The 21,847-nt window shown below is 36.6% G+C and overlaps 1 protein-coding gene across 12 annotated transcripts in view; it reads left to right on the forward strand.

Annotated features, from left to right (window-relative positions):
- LOC140156872 (segment polarity protein dishevelled homolog DVL-1-like) overlaps positions 1–21,847 on the forward strand; it is a 186,577-nt gene that overhangs the window by 129,462 nt on the left and 35,268 nt on the right. For 10 of the 12 annotated variants that reach the window (XM_072179872.1, XM_072179878.1, XM_072179876.1 and 7 more), the window contains 2 exons: positions 14,056–14,194; positions 18,672–18,765. In XM_072179872.1, coding sequence (XP_072035973.1) covers positions 14,056–14,194; positions 18,672–18,765 — 233 coding nt within the window. The remainder of the gene's footprint in view (positions 1–14,055; positions 14,195–18,671; positions 18,766–21,847) is intronic. The other 2 variants (XM_072179882.1, XM_072179873.1) reach the window with 1 other exon arrangement.

A 21,847-nucleotide genomic window follows, 5' to 3' on the forward strand; every position in this document is an offset into this window, starting at 1 on the left:
TGAATGTCAATCTTTCTCAACTTTTCATGCTGTAAATGTTGTCACTGAAGATATCTGATAATCTGGGGCAGAGCTCTTTGGGCTTAACATCTCCCCACCCCCTCTCATACATGTAGTGGAATAGCATTCAGATTGGATTATAGTTTTGCAGCAGCAACAATTTCGATGGCATTCACAATCACAACATTACCAAGAAAGTGGCAACTTCAAATTTGTCAGACGTCTAGGATACCTACATTAACTGCTGAATTCTTCTTGAAGGATCATGATTGAATTGGAATTACGCAGCAGCCACAATTTTGACAGCTTATACAAATTAGAAATTACCAACGACCCCTAACCGCTAAAAATTTGCTGGACTTTCAAGATTGAGTTTCACATCATCTATTCGGAGAAGGACAGTGGTCAATTGGATGCGGTCGGAATTCAAGCATTTAAACATGACCCGTAAACTATGCTAATGAGCAATTTTGGGGTGGATGCAAGGAGGGTGATCATTTGACTCTATCAGTGATTACTCATGACAGGGACCCTGCTGAGACAACGATGCTAAAATGACATGAAGACCCTGGCTGGTGTAATGGTTCACCATATCCATGGCCTAACACACAAGGACTATAGTAGAACAAACCCACACTGAGTTACATCGTCTATTTCTACTATGTCGCTATCTACTGCTGCGAATGACAATGATATAGTACGGTATCAATTATCTTCAATTTATCATTGCGTGGAGTGCATGTTTCAGCTATTTTCTTTCGATTGATATGGAATCGGGACTTGAAAAAGCTTGTTTTGGTCAGAAGTTATTTTGAGAGCTTCATATGATGTTTGTTTGGTTTGTGCATTTGTTTGTGGATTGGTGATGTTAGTTTGAGGCAGTGAATTCATGCTGTCTACATTATAACAGTATTTCTTGTTTCAAATCAGCCAGACGCAGACTTAAAGGAAATTAATTTTTAGTGCATTCAACTCATACTCAACATACTTTGTTGAAGTTTCTACTCTCCTTTGCCAGTACTGAACTTTGCATTAGAGTATGCAGTCTTTATAGAAAGAGTGTGCTATCTTCAGTAGATAGCAAACTTAAATTGTTCAAGTAGCATTGAGTTTATGAAGTGATAGTAGGCATATATTTTTTATTTTTTATTTGATGTTAAAAATATATCTGCCCTCTGACCCATAGTTTGATTTCTTTCCAGTGAAGTGACTTCTGAAAGGTTTATGTGTTTAGATAAAATTCATCACAGTGCAATAATTTCAACTTGTGTTTAGGTGATAAATCTGTGGCAAATGACTGGCAGCTCTAGTGCATTCAAGAAGAATCAACGATGAACCATTGATGTGTATTCAATTGTATGACAGTTGGTGAAGGTTATGATCCAAGTTCAACTGAATCTTCTATCATGGGACTTTGATTCTGACTGCTTGATATTGTCAACAGGAGAGATACTTGACTACAAATCATATAAAATATGAGGTGCTTGTTGATTCCACCATCATAACTGATCTTACCATCCTGTACATCATGATGTCAACACTATAATGTGCTCTTGCCAACCTGAAGAAGAATGTGAAGTTATGCATGACATAAATCATGCCCATAGACTTGACTTTGATCTTGATGTGAATGGACTTTCAAAATCGGTGACTTCCTTATGGGGAATACACAAGTGAAGACACCACATTGCCTTTGTTTGCCGTCTGTTCTCTTCATTCGCTCCACCAAGTGTCATCCGAAGGGAGACAACGTGAAGGGGGCACGGGACGCTTTGCGTATGTACGTGATCGGCAAGGAGTATGCGGCAGCCTATGCGCATAAACAAGTAGGTATTCCTATTGGAAGAAGTTAGTTGGTACATGGTGGATGGATTTTAAATCATTACACGCAGATTTATGTTAAGAGCTTATGAATGTGACCCAAAGAGCTATGTGAATGGTTTAAAATCAAATCCGCTATTCATGTGTTGAACATAGAGAGTTTGAAATTTGTATGAATGAATGAATGAATTCAAACTAACATGCTTATTTATTATTAATAAGTTCTGAAGTATTCATGCGAGCATGACGAAATGCGGATATATCCACTCATGGGTAAGACCAGCAATGAGGAATTTGTTATTTTAAGAGTATGATAAATAAGAATGTTGATATTCCTGTATATTCCTGGACTTGATTGACAATATGTGTACTATATGTAGGATCACTTGAGCTGTAGTATTGTAGAGATTTTCTGCACTTAATTCAAATGTATTAATATTAGTCCAATACTGGTATGCACATACCGTAAAAATTCGATAGATAGCATATGTGCTTACTCAAGTGCTTTTAAAACATGCAAACATGAAGTGCCGCATCTACAAAAGTGTAAAGGGTTTTGAGCAAATCATTGATACACATAGTTATATATGAACAAGTAAACCTGCAAATTTGTGTATCAACCCAATTAGCTCAGTTGGTAGAGCGCCTGACTTTGGTACAATTTCATGTTTTCAAAAGCGCTCGATAGTAAGCACATTATGCTATCTATCGAGTTTTTACGGTAGTGTATAAATCGAGAGATCCTAGTTGCAACTTTCCCAATTAATATGAAATAATTATTTATCCATAGATATATATATTTATGAATAATTTTTTCAGGCCTCTAAATTTAACTTTTAAAACATTGTATTATCAGTAGACACAAGTGTAACTTTGTATACCATTAGCAAGTCTCATCTTTAACATTTTCCATTGACTTCACAAATCTTAACAAGTGTTGATAAAGCTTTATGCCACAGGCATGTCTCAATTTGAGACGACACTCACTTGAAATAGTTTTACAGCGCTAAACTGATGTAGTCGTCTTGCATACAACCAAAGTTAGGAATTACATGCATCCTTTGCCCTAAATCTGTATGATTAGGATGTAATTTCTTGTGCCAGTCCATGCACAAAGTTTCAATTTTTAATGCGTGCAGCTAAAAACCTTTTCTCAATTTGCAAAAGTGTGAAAAGAGCAGACCTTGGGGACATTCGATTAAAAGCCTGGGCATATGAAAACACAGCCTACTCTCGATTCCAGAAAAAATACAGTACTTACTGATCCAGTGAGCCGTAGTTTTCTGGAATCGGGAGTAGATTGTTAACCTCATGAGAACTACCTGCCTATTGGTCAAAAAGAAGTTTTCATTATCAATTGGACGAATCAGAAACATTGTTAGAATAATTTTGCCACACAAAAAAATGGGGTGAATTATTTGCAAAGCTCCATTCTGATTGGTGATTAAAGTGAAGATATCATGTAATTGACCAATCAGAGGCAATGTTACATCGGCAGGTAGTGCTCAAGGGGTTAAAGCAAGCATTTGTAGGAGTAGACACTAACTGATTGGCCTATAATGTTTATTATGACTTAAATTGTCAAAAGCATTCATCCTTGTTTGTTAGACGTGATAAACCTAACATACACTGAACCTGTTTGCGTTATAAATAGACAGTGTTTAGAATTCTTGAACGTTAAGCACTCCAAATATCTTGTGTAGTTAAGAATTGCAGTAGAGATGAAAGAATGCTAGGACAAGAATAAATGTTTTCTTACCGATACAAATGGGAAATCATGTTTGCAGCCCCTCTGGGTTAGAATGGAAATCCACTCTCACTTGAAAACAGAGAGTAATAGATAGCAGTGCTTGATGAAGACAGGTGCCGTAGTAAGGTGTACCAGATGAGGAGTTGTAGGCCTAAACCCCGTAGGCGCACATTTCTCGTTCTCAATCCACACTCTGCCATCACCGTTCACTCGTCATTTTTTTCACGCATCGTTTCTTCCTGTGATATGTGCCATAAATCTTCATGCATGTGCTTTTGCTTATGTGTGTTTTGAGCTTGGGTACATGTATGTTCACTAAGCTGATATATGTATACATTTTATATGAAACTGTTTTTGTAATCAAGCTCTAAAAAGGCACATTTGCTGATGGTTTATTTATTGTTTTCTCAGTTAATATCCGACATAGAAATTCAAATTTTGATCAAACTTATTCAATGTATCAATTTTAATTATTTGGCATAAATTATATCGCGAATCTCAAGAAATCAAATTCAGAAGGACATTCTCTGTATCAAAATATCGGAAGGACATTCTTCGTATTCAGAATGCTATTCGAAATGTCCAGAAAAATCACCCCATTAAACAATTCATACATAACAACAAAGTGTATCATTCCAGTTAAAATCCACACTACACTTGTGGAAGATTTTAGAAATATCTTCCACAGGGGGAGTATGTTTTTCAAATGTAATAATTGGTCATTTTGAAACCCACACTCCCCATATAACCATGTATGTAACTTTACCTATATCTTCCACAACTGGAGTGAGTATTTCAAATGGAAGTTACCCAATTGTCTATTCTGTTTGAAACCCATACTCCCTCTGTGGAAGACTTTAGGTAAATCTTCCACAGGGGAGTGTGGATTAGAAATGAAATAGCCCAATATAACTACCTTTTACAAGGGGAGAGCAAAATTGACAATTTAGAAATGCTGATAGTGTAAAGAGTTTAGTATTTTCTGTGTTTCCCCTGATGGGAGGCAGAGGCGGAGCAGGTGTCGGCTATATTACAAAGGTTGCGTATAGTGTGAATTGAATGTAGACAAGAGAGCACTAGAGTATATCCCACTTTGATAATCCTAATATGTCTAACCAGGAGAAAGTGCAGGGGATTTTTTGTACGGGGACGTGCCACATAGACTTTCGAACATTAACTTCCTCTGTGTACCAAATTTTCCCAAATGGTACCAAAATTTGCCCAAATTGGGTGCTTTTAAGAATACTTTTGCCCAAATGCACCCAATTTGGAACATTGGTCTTATTGGTCTTCACTGAAAACCCACCCATTGATTTGATATACCAAAATTTGCTGAAAAGGTACCTCAAAACTGTGGCACATTCCCGTACATGTACACCTTCAACGAGGGAGAAAGGCCTCCGGAAAAAGGGGATGATTATTTGTAAAATTACACTAATTTAGAATCTTAAACTGTCAATGGGTTTTTTCCCACTTCAATATCACACTGCAAAGTATAGCTGGATTTGTCCTGATATTTTGAAAGGTACATTGGATGTTGTAAATTTCTGTATGAAAAAAACCAAACACTCACACTGCATCCAGAAGAATATCCAGAAGCAATATTTTGGATGACCATAAAATACTAGTAACTGTTTCTTATATTGCAAAGTTTACAAGCCTGGATATTAATTCAAATTGAATAAATGTAGGACAGAGGTTATTTCTATTGATCAGCTTTGTTAAAATCCCTTTTCCCTTTTCCCAAATCATATCATGGATTTGGTTTATGTGCAAATAGTGATTTGAATAAAGGGCAGGTAAAATGTTCTTTGACAAGAGTAGGTTTATGAAATGAAAAGCCCGTAGCTAGGTTTCCGCTAACCATGTCAACATTTGTTATAGCACACAGTACAAAGTGTCTTGAAATTTATCCATAACTGTATATGTTGGAATGCTGAAATATTATTTGGCAAGAGGGTAGACTGATGAAATGGAAGGAAAGCCCTCAGCAAGGTTTCCACTCTGACATTGTCAGCATTGATTATAACATTGACACTACTAAGTGTCTCAAAATTATTGGGAGATTATAATAATAATTATGAAGATGGGATGGAAAATATTAGGTCCACTTGATATGGGCAATAATGATTTGTATGGACATTGTTTGCAATTCGCAGATCGCGCTGTCATCTCAAAACGAGATTCTACCTGCAACCTGTCAAACGCATGCTTTATGCTTTGCAAAAGCCTTCTGACGCATTCCTAGAAAAACGTGATAAATAAAAAGGCATTTTTTGCGCATGCGTTTGTAGGGCGGACCTTGTTTTGGTAGCAAGATGGTGGGTCCATGCAAAGGGGGAATGAATGCATTTTTATGCTATTTTTGATCTAGTAACACCACTGTTACACACCCCACCCCATACACCCCTCCTTGTAAAGAACCTGCAAACGAGGACCTATAATGAAAGACCTTGCACACCCAAAGCCAATCTCCACCTGTGAATCCACTTGACTCTTTACTATCCTACTGAGACCAGACTTTACACAGCAAACGAGACATGATCTAATGTATTACTATGTTGTTTGCAATATGCTGGCAGAGAACGGGAACCATGGACATCCACGGTTGCTATGTGTCCTCGGTTATCAAGCTGTTTTTGAGGGGTGTGACCTGGAACACTCACACCCCCCTCCCACACACACCCGCACATTAGAAAGTGGATCAAGTTTGATAAACACACCCCACACACAGACACCACACTGATAAACACTTGCATTGCCTCTATAGATTTTCCATACCAGACATCTCTAATGATTGGCCTCCATTAGTACATATCCATTTCATTTCAAATGTACCAATTTTGTTACGGTTCATAAATCCAACAGTACACAATTCCAAGCCTGGTTTACATTGATGAGTTCTGATAATTGCAAATGTGCCTTGGGACTTTACACCGCATTGAGCGATTGTAACATTACGAACCCAGCATTGAGAGAAATAAGAAAAGGAGGCCTCCCCATTTAAATTACATTCATGGATCACGCCTATGCAAACTGCAAGGTAGCTAAGAAAGCTAGCTGGCTGGCTCGTTGGAAAAAAAAATTGAAAGTAAACCATTTGGGCTTTTGTGATGTCTGATTACACTTTCCAATATGCTCATAACTAAACTAGAAGAGAGAATTGCTATGTGAATGTAAAAGGGTTGTATTTACAATAGAAAGTGATAGCTGCTTTGGACAAGATGAATCGGCAGTGGTGGCGCCAGGATTTTTTTTTCCGGAGGGCAAGGGGTGGGGGGGGGGCAAAATGAATTACAGGGGGGAAAATCAACAAATTTTGCGCAAATTACCGCAAAAAGTGGAAATTTTCTTAAATTTGCCCCTATCCCCCCATGTGGCACTTCCTATGTGAATCGGTAAAGGCTAGGATGTACTTCGATGTCTTGCTAACATTGTCTGCAGCGCCGTTGGTATTTTTATGTTAAAATATTGGTATTGACTTTCGTCTTAAAATGACCACAAGGGATGATTTCACAATTACACATAACCTCCACCTCGGCTTCCTCCCCTGTCATTTGCTTTACCCCACTTTTCAGAACAAAAAATTCATAGAAAATTCCCCCTGTAGATTCCTGACATCAGCATTAAGGTTAAAATATTGCACACAGCAGCTCTTCATGTTTGAACAGATACATTATTCTTGCACTCAAACGATAATACGCATGGGGAATTACATGATGAAATGTGCGCCAAGCGCACTAAAAAATTATCAAATGCGCGAGTGGATTAACGGAGGTGAAAATAATGAAAAGAGGGAAACTGTAATAGTTGCAGTGCTGGGGCACAGGGGAAGGTATGCTTCCTTGTGTTTTGCATAGGGGAAGGATCCTTGGGTTGAGAGAATCATCAGAGTGGTTTGTGGGAGGAGCAGTGAGTTCAGGCAAGGAGAAATTTGTATTTCTCATCTCCGTTTATCAGTGGATCTGGGGAAGAAGCAAATGTAATTGTGCAACTGATCAAAAGAACTGTAAAATGTAATTAGCATCATATATAATTTGGCTGTAATTACTATTCAAAGATAGGAATTTACAATGTGGGTAGTGTGATGTTACTCAATTTAAAAGTCAATGACGTGTTGATTTTCTTTAACCTGATTTAATTGATTTTTAAAAAAAATCTGTAAAATGTTTATGAGTTGAGTGCACTGGTTTGGTTTAACAGCATGTTGAGATATGGTATATGGTGAACTCAATCAAAACCAAACTTTTGTATATATTTGCAAACTCCATAATATGGACCATATCACATCTGCTAGATAAAAGGATATAATTAAATGGTAGCATCTTTACATGTATTGTCGTTGGGCAGGAAAAACCTCCTATGTGTCATTGGCCCCTGAACATGTTTAAAGCAAAACCTCATATGTAACCGGTTGGTAGTTTTGTTTTAAACAAGTTCATGGGCCACAAACACATAGGAGGTTTTCCTGCCCAATGACTGTACGAAGTTCACCCCTTGCTGCTCCCATATAATCATTTCCTTAACAGCCCTCACCATCATTTCTGTATTCAAAGCTGTAATGATAAATCCTCCTCAAAGTCAATAAAACATTGCCACTGATTGGGATATTTGTGCCCATAATGTTCCTGAAAATAACATCAGTGTGATCATGATGAAAGAACACCAGACCGAACATACAGACATGCTTGATGGACGGACATATAGAACCATCAATAGTTTAGCAAGCTTGAACTTGAATTTGTCAAATTTTGATTGCCCAGCTTGACATTTAATCAAAAGAGTTTTTACTATTGCTAGGTTGATATGAGACTCTGGGGATGAATATGTCATAATGTTGTCAACATAATATATTCTGACAGCTAGACAGACAAACATTGGATAAATACATCAGCCTATTTAAAGTAATGCCTTTAAAAGGGAAAGCATGGCTCTGTAAACAAACAAAAATAAGATGATAACTTAGGGATTACACCTATTGAAAAATTGCATCTGAAACATATATCATTCATTGCAGAATGTGAAAGTGGAGAAAACATAGGAAGCAACTAGGTTCCCACCTAACCTAACTCTTACCATACCGTAAAACCTAACCCTAACTGTAGTCAGATATCCTAATCTTAAAATCAAACCCAAATCCCTATCTTTTGGTTTAGTTAGCAAAGATTTGAACAGGAAAGCTTAATATTAAGCTCCAGAATTAGTAAATTAATCATTTAACAAGTAAATGAATGTCTTGCTAGAGTTGAACAGAAACCATTCCATGTAGTATGCTTCAAACATATTTATAAACATATACCGTATTTCGTCAAATAAACGCCCCCGGGGGCGTTACATTTTCCCAAGGGGGGGGGCGTTTATTAGAGGTCATTTTTAGCACGACAATTCCCGTTAAAATCATTAGGTAAGCTTAAAAGTCACGCTAAAATGACGAACTTTAAACTTCCGGGTTTCTGATGCAGATTTTCGCCATTTATTGCTGCTATTACCGACCATGTGAGCAACTTGGTAAGCTTACTACACAAGATAGCATGGAAATATCAGAATTTTTGAAACATCTTGATTGAAAAAAGTGGTGGGGGGCGTTTATTTGAGGGGGGGGGAACTATTTGACGAAATACGGTAACCAATCACATTGTAAAATATATTCATCACTATGACTTGGCATTTCATCAGCTGAGAAGGCTATCACATTTACTGACTTTTCCGCTAAAAAAACATGATCTTGCATTAACCTATTTCTTGGGTTTCCTCCATCAACTTATATAAACAAAAGGACCAATAAAAGAAGAGCAAGCAATCATATTGATGCCATATTGGAATTTCTGGGTGACATAGTTACTACATAGTATGTACAACTCGTCGTTTGCATCATATACTGTCGTATCTCAAAAGGCTGCCTTGTGTGAATTTTATTATCATTGTTGGTATTTCATATTGTTAGTAATGTTACTGTATATTTCAGCATCCTTCTTATGTCTTTTATGAATGGACGTGAGATTGTAATATTGTGACAATACCTCAAAATTAATATATTTAAAAGTTAATTTTACAGTGTAGCTCATCACAATTAGATGACAATAATAAAAAAAGGCAGCCTTTTGAGATACAACAGTATGTGATGCAGACGACATACTTTGACAAAATTGTGTTTTCTTCATCCCCTGCTTAAAAATGGAAGGGGATTTGGCAAGAAGCTATGAAGGTTTTGATGTTATATGCAACTCTGGTCCATTTCTTCAAAGGAAGCAAAATTTTGCTCATGTGAACATGGTACACATAATGTTTGTTAGAACAGAAAAGTTCCAATAAAATACGGTAGTTGCCTTACTATGTGACATACATAGCTTGAAGATTTTAAGAAAAAAAACATATCTCATCAATTCATGCAATCACATTTGATTTGATTTTGAGCCAAAACGAAGGCTCAGCTCTGAGGCTTAAATTCCATTCAAACAAATCAAGGAAACACATGAACAAAACATGTTTTTATCTCTTTTCACATAAATTCCATTAGTAAATTCATGCAAAATAATCTAATAAAGTAGTGAGCATGGCAGAAAATGACTTTTAAAGTCTATTATAATCAAATTGATTGAAGTTTGTTCCCTAACTGAGGATGGTTAAAGTAGGTCGTTGACATGTAAAGGTGAATGCTTATATTTTATTATAGATTCATCTTTTCCTGTTTGTGTTTTAAAATGAAAATTAATGGACATGTTTTCCATACACAGAAAACTACGAAAACCTTGCGTCACCCCAATCTGCGGATCCAATAACATTTCAATTTTAAAATTTTATATTACGGGCAAATGGGTCACATTTAAAGTAAACTTGTCCAATAGTCTGCATTTATTTGTTCCCTTGGAAGCAAGATTTCTTTCAAATGCACATTTCCAAGGAAACCTTCCTTATATCCCTGTTATCCCAGAGTCTGCTCATTGATATGCATTTGAAATCTGCATACATTTGATAAAATTCATTCATGAGGTCAAATTTTTATCATTTAAAGATACATGTAGCTTTAATGTTATTTTGGATAATATCATGTAGCTTCATAGTTGGTTAGTGTTGCAGGTGAAACCTTCAGCCTTTTGTATTCTAAGCACATAGACTTTTAAGTTTCAATGAAAAATCATAGGTGTGCATAATGTTTCATTACAAATAGTCGGTCTATTATGATAACATTGTCTACTAGTATCAAAATTACTGCGGCAGTGTCTTAAATGTCTGGTGTCCTTAGGGACGCACCATTAGATTCTCAGGGGGGGGGCATGGGAGTTTGGGTCAGGCAGAATTTTTTTTTTACAAGGCATGAAAGCGGAATTTTTTTTTTTTTTGCCTCCAAGAGCACCACATTTTTTTTTTTCGCGCCTTGGTACCAAGTTATTTTTTTTTCAATTTTAATGTACATTTTTATACAAAGTTGGGTGGGGAAATTTTTTTTTTTATAATAAAAAATAAGGCAAAGTTTTTTTTTTTTTTTTCTCACTAGTGGGCAAAGTTTTTTTTTTTTTTCTCACTAGTGGGCAAAGTTTTTTTTTTTCAAAAAACTCCCATGCCCCCCCCTGGAAATCTAATGGTGCGCCCCTTATTCACAGTTCACATAGCATGTTATATGAGAATGTATAGGAAAATTAAAACCATATAATTAATGAAGCTATTGTCACCAATACAAAGGCTAATCACTTTGTGAATGTTATGACTACCTGATTGATAACTTAATAATTCACAAAGAAAACACATTAGCAAGTAAAGAATAACATTGAGCATGATTTAGCCTTAAGTAAGAGTCCGACGTCAGCGATGACGAGGAGTATAATGTGTATGATTAAAACTCATCAGCGGTGTGTTAGTCATCTTGTTTTGATGCTGTCACTATAAGCCAAAATTGTATCATTTCCATGGGCACAGTTCATGAACCTATTTACCTCATAGCTCAACATTTGACCTCAAGTTCTGGGGTATGAGATTCAGTACCCACATATATTCAAAGGTCATTTTAATTTACATAAACACATGAGGGTTAAAGACCTGTGTCCTGCCAAATGAGCATGTTCAATATCGTAGTATATCTTAATGAGATGGTTACACCGCCATTGCTTAATTATTCTTGTAATAAATATTCCCTATTTGGTAGGTGGGAGGAAATATGTGAAAGGATGAAAGGGATCTTTGACAATGGTGTGAAAAGAAGTGCTCTTTAGCCTCGAGGAGCAGTAGTCCGTATTCCATCTTCATCATATTTGAGATTCTTATCTTTTGTTTGTTTTCAAATTTTCTCATTCTACAGTAGCAAACTTTGATTAAATTCAGATATTGGGTATTGGTTGTATTACCGTATTGGTCCGAGTATAGTCCCACCCGTTTTTTATGTGAAAATTTTTCACAATTGGGGGTGGGATTATACTCAATTTAAAAAAAAAAAAAAAACATAAAATCATTAAATATTAAATAAATACTTAGGATGTCAAAAAAAGCAGGAAATAATGACAAATGCAGTGAGCAACTAAAAAAAAAAAAAAAAAAAAAAAAAATTCAAGATATTTTGTATTTTTAATATGAAAATTGATACTTTGTTTTCATGTCATACTCTATTAATGATTTCAAAATGCATTCAAATTCAATGCATTTTGAAATCATTAATAGAGTATGACATGAATACAAATGATCAATTTTCATATTAAAAATACAAAATATCTTGAATTTTTTTTTTTTTTTTTTTAGGTCAACCATGAATGATCCTAGCATCTAGGTCTAGGTCCAGGGACACTCCAAAACCGGGAAAAAAAAAATAAAAAAAAAAAAAAAAATTTTTTTTTTTTTTTTTTTTTTTTACAATTTCTGACAAAAAAAAAAAAAAAAAAAAAATATGGGATTATACTCGAACGTGGGACTATACTCGGACGAATACGGTATTATATACATGAAAGCAGAGGCTCCGGAAGATTTTACATATTGGGAGGGGGGGGGGCAATATGGTGCCTGGCCCAAATTAATGGAGGGGAGAGGACCCAATGGTACTTTTCCATAGCCACCAAAATTATTGGGGGCTGGGGCCCTAGGTTCCGAAGGCACTGCATGAAAGATATGTAGTAGCACACAAACTTAAAAGCGCTTGAGACATACCATTTTGTGATTTAGATTGTAATGTTTAAAACAATGCATCATTTGAGGACTAGCACTTTTATAACACATTGTGCTACCTGTACATTCAAAGTAGCTATGGTGCATTTGAGTTTTGGATGTAAATTTGTCTATTATATTTGAAATACAATATATATACTAAAATTAGATTTGTACCACCTTGAAAATGTAGGGAATTTTGAACAAAATTTTTGCTCAAGTGACATTAATCATTTGGAAAGTGAAAATTTCATGTGATTTTACACAAAATATTTCATATACAAAGTGACGTGGGGGCAAATTGATGCTGCAGTGGATTAAAAAGAAGCGCTGTGTTTGTGTTGCACATTTATAAATAGTCGTTTAAGTACTCTCTGTAGTGTTCCTTTCAAAGAAAATGATTTTTCCCATACTAGCCTTTCAGAGTACAAAACTCCTTTCATTGCAAAATATTCTTCATTATTTGCTTAACTAACATATTTCCATCGCATAAACATGATTAATTCAGCATCGAGAACCCTCAAGTTGTGCTTTTAATCTATTTAGACTGCATAAACTGTGTGTATATTTCTTCAAATCATTCATATTTATTTTTTATTGCAAATGTTGAAATATCTCTGATATGTGAGCCCGCGGCATTGTAGAGTAAAAATTAGGAATGTTTATGGTGTACTTATATTCATGCATTTGGCATAATTCTATCGTAAGTGCAAAACTTACTAAAAGGGAGATCACAGAACTGATTGTATATAAAGTAGGGTAATTTAAGTAATATGTGCGGAGGCAAAGTAGAAAATGTGCAGATATTTTATAACCTAATTGTTGTGTGAAAAATACCTGCACAAAAACAATGTTGCACTTTATATATTGAATACTAATATGATTTGTATTTACAGTTGATAGCAATATTGCAATGTTGGCAATATTTTGTATTTATCAAACACTTGTACTGTAACATTTCCATTTCAATTTCATTTTCTGATGGAAAAGATTAATATTGCCAACAGTGATACCAGTAAGACAAAATATTGTATGTTTTGTATTTTTATGAATTAATTATTTGATGTTTCATTTTCAGATAAATTGTAATGATATGGCATTCAGATTTATAAATGGCAAGGTTTGAGTTCCTTCATTAAAGTTGTTGCTGCAGTGCTGCTAGCGTTTGGTATATTTGGTTTGGATTGAAAGTAACAAAAAACAACGACATTGTATGCATTCCCGGGATGCATTCTACTAATTGTATATTTCTGGGATTGATTCTGCAGGAAGTCCTGTGTTGCTAACATTTAAACATGATCTTATCTTGTAAAAAATTATTCTAATGTTCAATTTCATTTCTTATTGTATCATTTCAGTACCTCGTCCACTACCAAAAAGGGACCCACACCGAGCGGACCGTAGTGGCCATGGCTACGAAAGCAGTTCGACGATTATGAGTAGTGACATCGAAACGACAAGCTACTTTGATTCGACAGACGAAGAGAGCAGGTTAGGGTTAGTGATTATTCGATTATTTTTTGTTTCAATGTTCAACATTTTGCGTGCGTTTGCCATTGTGACAAACAGCATGTTTGCCGCAGTGTTTTCCAATGTTTGACACAGTAGATATTGTCAAGATGAAAAACAAAGCCCCCAACAAAGCTGGCCATTTGCGGGGAAAATCACAGCTGAAAATGATGAACCATTGATTGCGTCAGAGAATGGAAAACGCAGTGTCTGTTGCAACGGAAAACGCAGTGTCTGTTGCAACGGGGAAAATGTATGGAAAACGTTGGATTATTTTCTTTCATTTACTCTGGAGAAATATACTTGTTTGGGGCTTGATTTCAGAAAGACTTGCAAGACAATTTAAGAAAGAAAACTTCACACAGAGTTATGATAGTTGAAGGAAGTGTAATAGGTTGTGCTACCTGCTAGGGCCCTTAAGATGCTTTGCAGGTCTTTATGAAATCATCCCCTAATGGAGAAAGGTAACATACATCACTGAAGCAGCTTTAATAGAGCACTGTTTTATGTGACGAATACAACCACATAGCTTTATGAAAACAAAAACTTGGGTATCGTCTTCTTAAGATGCACGTCATGCAAAACTAAAATAACATAATACAAAATATCATAAACAAATAAAAAAAACATGCAATAATCATACAACATTTCCAGAAATGATAACAGCAAGTATCAAGCAAGTTATTGCTGTGGAAAAATGAGCTATGTTTGTTTCTTGAATGATGCGACTGATTGGTGATGAGACGCAACATATTCCAAGAAACATGCATAATGAAAATGTTTTCCGTTCTCATTTTAATGCGATGCTCTTCTCCATTTTGCTCCATTTCCTGTCGTGTCAGTATTCATGTCTGCTTTGTGCAACCATGTATACACTATTGGGCTATTCCAGTTGAAATCCATACACCCCCTATGGAAGATATGACATTAATTTTGCACACAGGGAGTGTGAATTTTAAATGGGGTTACCTGAATGGGCGACTCCTATTTGAAATCCAGATCCCACGATGTCTTCCATAGGGGGTATATAGATTTTAACTGGAACAGCCCATTGAGTAACAAGATGATAGTCAGTGTAGGTTTACACTGCTGAATTATATATACAGTACAAGTAGGGTCGCCGGAATCGGGGTTCATAAATCCAAATCCAGGTTTACCGGAGACACACTTGTATCTGAAAGTAGCTTGCGATGAGTTTTATTTGCTGGAAGTCCATGTCTCGAAATAGCTCAAGTGTGCATGGTTGTTTGCCTGTTTGGCTGATATGATGTCGTAGACCGTGGCTTATGGTATGAATGATATAGATCACAGGTCCTATGACAAACAAACAATTACAAACAAACATATAAATAATGAAGAATAATTTGTTTGGAAGTTCTTCTTCCAAACAAATTTGGAAGTTTGGAAGTTCTTATTAGACATTTATCAATCAGTCTGTCAGTTGATGAATCAATCAATTGAACAAGCTATTTGGTTTATTAGGGTAAGGGAGATATGTACAAAATACAAATATCTTAATTTCAAAATTTTCCACCCACTTTTGCACCCACACTAACATATCCACTCTACCCCACTGCACACAACCCCAAACACAACCTTTATTTTTGTTCAAGACCCAGATTTCAGATAATTACAAGACACACTTTCTGACAGCTCCACCATTAATGCTGTATAACATTGTTAAGTACATACAGAGCACATTGACTTTCCTCCCATGTACCTTTTGTTCACATCTGTCATTAAATGATTGTCAAAGTAGATGTTGGTCGGCAGCCATTTTGACATGCCCGGGGTCTGTAAACAACCCATAGTGATTACACAGTTGCAGCAAGCGCCGCAAATCTAGAACTTTTTTACTCTGCCATAGAAGGCCGGCTTGTACCTCAAGCTGGGTGGAAATTTATACTAGGTAAAGATAAATGAATGGAAAGTGTGTTTTCACAGGGAATTACAAGATGATATAAATGCGCAGACACGTTTCAGCAAGGTGAAAGTTGGGTAGTAATCATGAAATAGTGACCATAAAAACATGTTTAGACTTATCTACAGGGTTGTACAGAACCTCCCATACTCAAACTAATTGACAATTGAGTGGAGTTTAATGCCTATAGCAACTTCTAGATTTATGCAAACATTAAAGATTCACTCTTCTCAATCTCATTGCAAAGGGCTATTGCAGTTGAAAACCACACACCCCCTATTGAAGACATGACATTAATCTCTCACACAGGGGTGTAGAGTTCTAGATAGATTTACACAAACATATAAAAGTATTCACTCTTTTCAATCTCATTGATTAGGCTATTCCAGTTGAAAACCTCACACCCCCTATTGAAGACATGACCTTAATCTCCCACACAGGGGGTGTATATTTCAAATGGAATCACCACTTCATGTAACCCCACTTGAAATTCACACTCCCTGTGTGGGAGATTAAGGTCAAGTCTTCCATCTAGGGGTTGTGTGGATTTCAACTGGAATAGCCCATTAATCCATGTACCTAAGCTGCAGTGTAAAAAACTCCTTTATTTCAATACAGGCAACCTTTTCTTTAATTATGTAATGACACCTTTAATAATGTGGGTAAAACTTGATCAATGCAAGCACTACATCCGGAGGGACCCTCACACTGTCACACATTCAACTCTTAAAATATACTTTAAACTTTGAGAAAATCAATTTGATTAAAAGCTCCATAACTCGGATACAATTCCCTAAATTCTTGCACGACCACTAACTCCTATGTCAGTATCTAGCTGCATTTCCATGGTGCAATTTTCTCATCAAACGATTCATTTCAGTATACTGTTTACCTCGGTCGTCTTCAACAGCTCGAGGTGTTGAATTAAATCGGTGTCATCACTCTACCTGCGAAAAAAATACTTGCACTCTAACATTGAGAGCTTTAGAGAATTCCAATCTGAGCGAGTTGGGAGTCCAAATCGGTAGAAACTCGGGAGTTTGGGTCATTGGTGGTGTGCAAGTGATACTACATGCTGGCATTTAGAATCGGATATTTATTTTTTCATGGCTGTAATTGGTACTCGCACTATGTCGTGGCCTCAGGGCGAGTAGGCTTTCCAGCTATGCTTGGCTAGTCTGACTGACAAGATTTGATTTTGTCCCTTGCCCCCTCCCACACAGGCTATAAAATGCAGAAATGGAATGACGGGAACACTAAAACATCTAGGTTTGCAGCACTGTGGGTTAACTCTAAAGGCATAATGATTCTAAAGATTTAAAGTGACCACTTTTTCTCATCTATTTCAACAACATGAGTAATTTTGCACAAAAACAGGGACAGATTGGTTTTAAAAAGTAAAAAAAGTAAATGTAAGAACATTGCAGCAAACTGATATTGAACTCTGTCATTTTGAGATTTGCTTAAAAAGTTACCTTTTTCAAAGTCTTGGTTTAGCAGCAATATAGCTTGTAACACCATCATGGTGTAGTGTTCTGGTGGTCATGTAACCGGAGTCGGAATTGTAAACACTATGCTGAATGAAGATGCCGTGATGGTGTCGCAAGCTACTTCGCTGCTAAACGAAGACTCTAAAAAAGTTAGCTTTTTAAAGAAAAAATAAAGGACAGTGTTTACCCCTATCTTGATTATGATATCATGCGGTCATATAATTTGTTGTGTGATTTAACCCAAGGGGAATGGGAAGAGAGAACATACTAATAAGGGCTACATGATGAGATCCTATGTGTAGGACTAACCCAGCAAATTGTGATGTACTTTTACAAAACGGTCACCATGGTCACTAGATTGAAGACTTGTCTCTCATTTCCGGTAAACATGTGCATCTTACATGAACTCAGAGTGCAAGTACTTTTATCCTGAAAGAAATTAACACACAGCCTCTCCATACCAAGAGACAAATTGGAATATGTTACGCTCAAACTGATTCATTTTAGGTTTGAATTGGTACATCATAAAACAATGATACAGTTTTGTTGACAAGATGCTAAATTACATTTTTCCCCATAAAACATGAGAAAAGTTTGAAATGGATGTTCTTATATTTATCCTACTGTGACTTTAAATAAAAAATTACCACTACCTCTGAGGAGAAATACAAAGCCAGGCTGTTACGTAATGCAGCTTATTACTCAGTAGTCATGCAGTAGTCAGTACTTTGCAGCAAACAATTTTTCTGCTAAACTTACCTTCGATTCAGTCGAGACATTAGACTGTATTTCGCTGGTCGCTGTATTGAATTGGCACGCAAAGTTCATCGGACACAAGTACAAGGGCGGCTTGCCAGCATGCTTATGGAGCAACCATAAAAAAGCAATAACGCCACTGTTGATCTTCTGGTGAATCAAAGTATACTCACACCAAGAATAGTATTATTTGGGCCAGGGGTATAATTAGATCGATTTTAACATTCTTATAATGCATTAATTATATTGATGTTATTATTATTTTATTAACATGGGTCTTCTGTGGCTTCTTTTACAGATTTAGTAGTGCAACAGAACGAAGCCAATCACGGCTGATGCGAGGGAAACCAAGAAAAAGAAGGCGGAGACCACGGATGCCCAGGGTACAAAGAGTAAGTTGAAACTTCTCTGTGAGTAGGCTACACAAGAGTGATGATCATGAGTAGGTTACTCTAGAGTGGTTTTTGTGAATAGGCTACTGAAGAGTGGTTATCATGAGGAGATTAGTCAGTAGTAATGTGCAGTATGTTGCTCAAGGGTGGACCTGTAAAATCTTCTCAGAGTAGGCTACTCAAAAGTGATGATCATGAGTAGGTTATTCTAGAGTTGTATTTGTGAATAGGCTACTTAATATGAGAGGTCATCATGAAGAGGTTACTCGATAGTGATATGAAGTAGGTTAGGCTACTCAAGAGTAGGTTACTCCAGAGTAGTGGTTAAGAATGGTCATCATGAGGAATTGGTTGCAGTTGGTAAACTAAATGGTGAATAGGTATGCGAGTGGTAATCGGGACAATCAGTTTCTCAAGGTGTGCTAATCATGAGTATGTTCAGTTGGCCAGTTTGAGTAGGCCACTCAAAAGTACAAAGTGTGATTTGGCTACTTACGAGTGGTATTGATGAGCAAATGGCTTAGGTGAGTGAGTGTTTAGTCTGAACTCTTAAAAGTAAGCAGTGCCGTAAAGCCATCTTCTTGTTACCTGGTAAGAAGTACATTTTACTATGACCCGATCTCACAAAAACTTGCAACACATCTGAAGTGCCAAACCCACTTTAAGTCCTCCCATACCACACAAATAGTGAGCCTGAAGACTTTAGTATATTGGGCTATTCCATTTAAAATCCACACTACCCATGGGGAAGATTTAGCTAAAGTCTTCCACGGAGGGAGTATGAGTTTCAAATCGAATAGATAGTTGGGTAACTTCCATTTGAAGTACTCTCTCCAATTTGGGAAGATAAAGGTAAAACCATAATACAGGAGGAGTATGGGTTTCAAAATGATTACCTCTGACCAATTACATTTGAAAAACGTACTCCCCCTGTGGAAGATATTTCCAACATCTTCCACAGGGGTAGCATGGATTTCAACTGAAATAGCCCATTATGGCACTCACAGAGTGTTGCCAGTCTTTGTGAAACATGTCCACCCAGACATTTCCAGATGAGAGTTCCAGACTTATACCACTACCTAATCCTCTTGTACATTTGCCTTTTAATTTCATATCATGAGAATGAACTGAAACAAGCACGCCATCTCATCATGCTATCCATCTATTTTTGACGAGGGAAGGGGGTTATGCCCCAGTTAATCTACGACTTACCCCAGTTAGTCTACATCAAGACCCAATTATACGTTGAGATGCTAACCTAGAGTTCACTGCCCCCTTGTGTCACATTAATGTTACCACTCCGTCATCCCCACCAATCAATCAGTCTCGGCAGTGTTACATTATGTTGGCATGTGCATATCATCTCCGCTGCTATACTATCCTTGGTATTAAATTATCAGTTTGGATACCCCTTGCCTCACTCACTCACATTAATGCGATGACTCTTGCTAGCCATCTTTACAAATCAATCAGTGCGTCATTAGGTTACATACTCTGGTATGTATACAGTAGGGTATCATCCCTATCACTTACTACATAACTGCTGCCACTGTAAGAGATTGGGTTTAGGGTTAGGATTTGAGGTAGGTTTTAGGATTAGAGTTAGGGCTAGGATTAGAGTTAGGATTAAGAGATGTGGTTTAAGATTAGGGTTGCGATGGCAACTACTCTGGTATGTATACAGTAGAGTATCATCCCTATCACTATACTACTACCGGTAGAGCAGGACTTCAGAATAACTGCTGCCACTGTAAGAGATTGGGTTTAGGGTTAGGATTAGAGGTAGGTGTTAGGATTAGAGTTAGAAGATTAGAGTTTGGATTAAGAGATAAGGTTTAAGATAAGGGTTGGGTGGCTTTTAGAAGTGGATCTTGGCTTTGTCCTCTGGAGATCACTTTGACTGAAATTCTTTTCGACAATACATTATGTGCATTGCAATAACAAATTGATTATCTTTTGTTATGCAATTACACCTACCTTGTGGGAAGGAATTTCAGTCAAACAGACTTCCGATTTAGAAAGCCAGGATCCATGCATTGGAAGTACCATTGTCCTACTTCCTAGCATATGAACACAGTTTCCATGTTATTGTTACCTTAAATGCTATGCTACCTTCAGTAGGCCTACTAAACGGGCTGAAGACTATTATTGATCATTGTAAACTCTCAAATTCTATCTTGTTGCTTCTATATGATGCACATACATCTACAAAACAGTCAATTAGACCGTATATATTAATGCACAGATTATACCTGATTGCCATTTAACACTGAAACAAGTGTCCCTTTACTTATCAAGTTCGTATTATCTATTTAGCAATTCTAAATAACCCTGGCCTCTGTTATTTCTGTTTAAAAAAATCTTTTAAAACCTCCAGTGAAATCTATAAGGAACATAATGAATGCACATGTGGTCATGTGCCCTGTCATCGGATTCCTGCGAGTCCAGCTAACCTAATGAAATATACAATAGAGTCTGGTCATTAAGAGTGATAAAATCTTATTAGCCGTGGCACACGCGTGTAGTAGTAAACATGCTGTTGACACAGCAGTGGTTAGCGTACCGTCAAAGAAATATGGAATATTACGACCCAGGTGATAAGACAGTGGATAAATGCTATCAAAACAAAGCGCTTAATGGTGGGGCCATTTTTGTACATGATGGGTTTAAGCGATCTGCTGCTGCTTTACTGGAATTTAGGTTTTCTAATGTTCTATATGTGATGCAATTCCAAATGAGCCATTTGCTGTTTGAATTGATTTTGAGGTGGCCCAAAAAGTGAAAAATTTATGGGCCATTTTTGTACTTGATGGGTATACTGCCGGTGCTGCTTTACTTGAATTTAGGTTTTCTAATGCTCTATATTCCAAATGAGCAATTTGCTGCTGTAATTGATTTTGAGGTGACCCAAAAGGTGAATAAATTTTACATGTTTTGTAATAAAATATTTATTTTCCAGGAACTCAAAGTCAGTGGGATCTAAGCATAGTGTATCTTGTTAAACAGGCAATATTGAATACAAATATTAAAATTGATTTTATGATTCTAATGACTCATTTTGCTCGATCACATACATATTGGA

Source organism: Amphiura filiformis, chromosome 7 (genome assembly GCF_039555335.1).
Source record: "Amphiura filiformis chromosome 7, Afil_fr2py, whole genome shotgun sequence".
NCBI lineage: Eukaryota > Metazoa > Echinodermata > Ophiuroidea > Amphilepidida > Amphiuridae > Amphiura > Amphiura filiformis.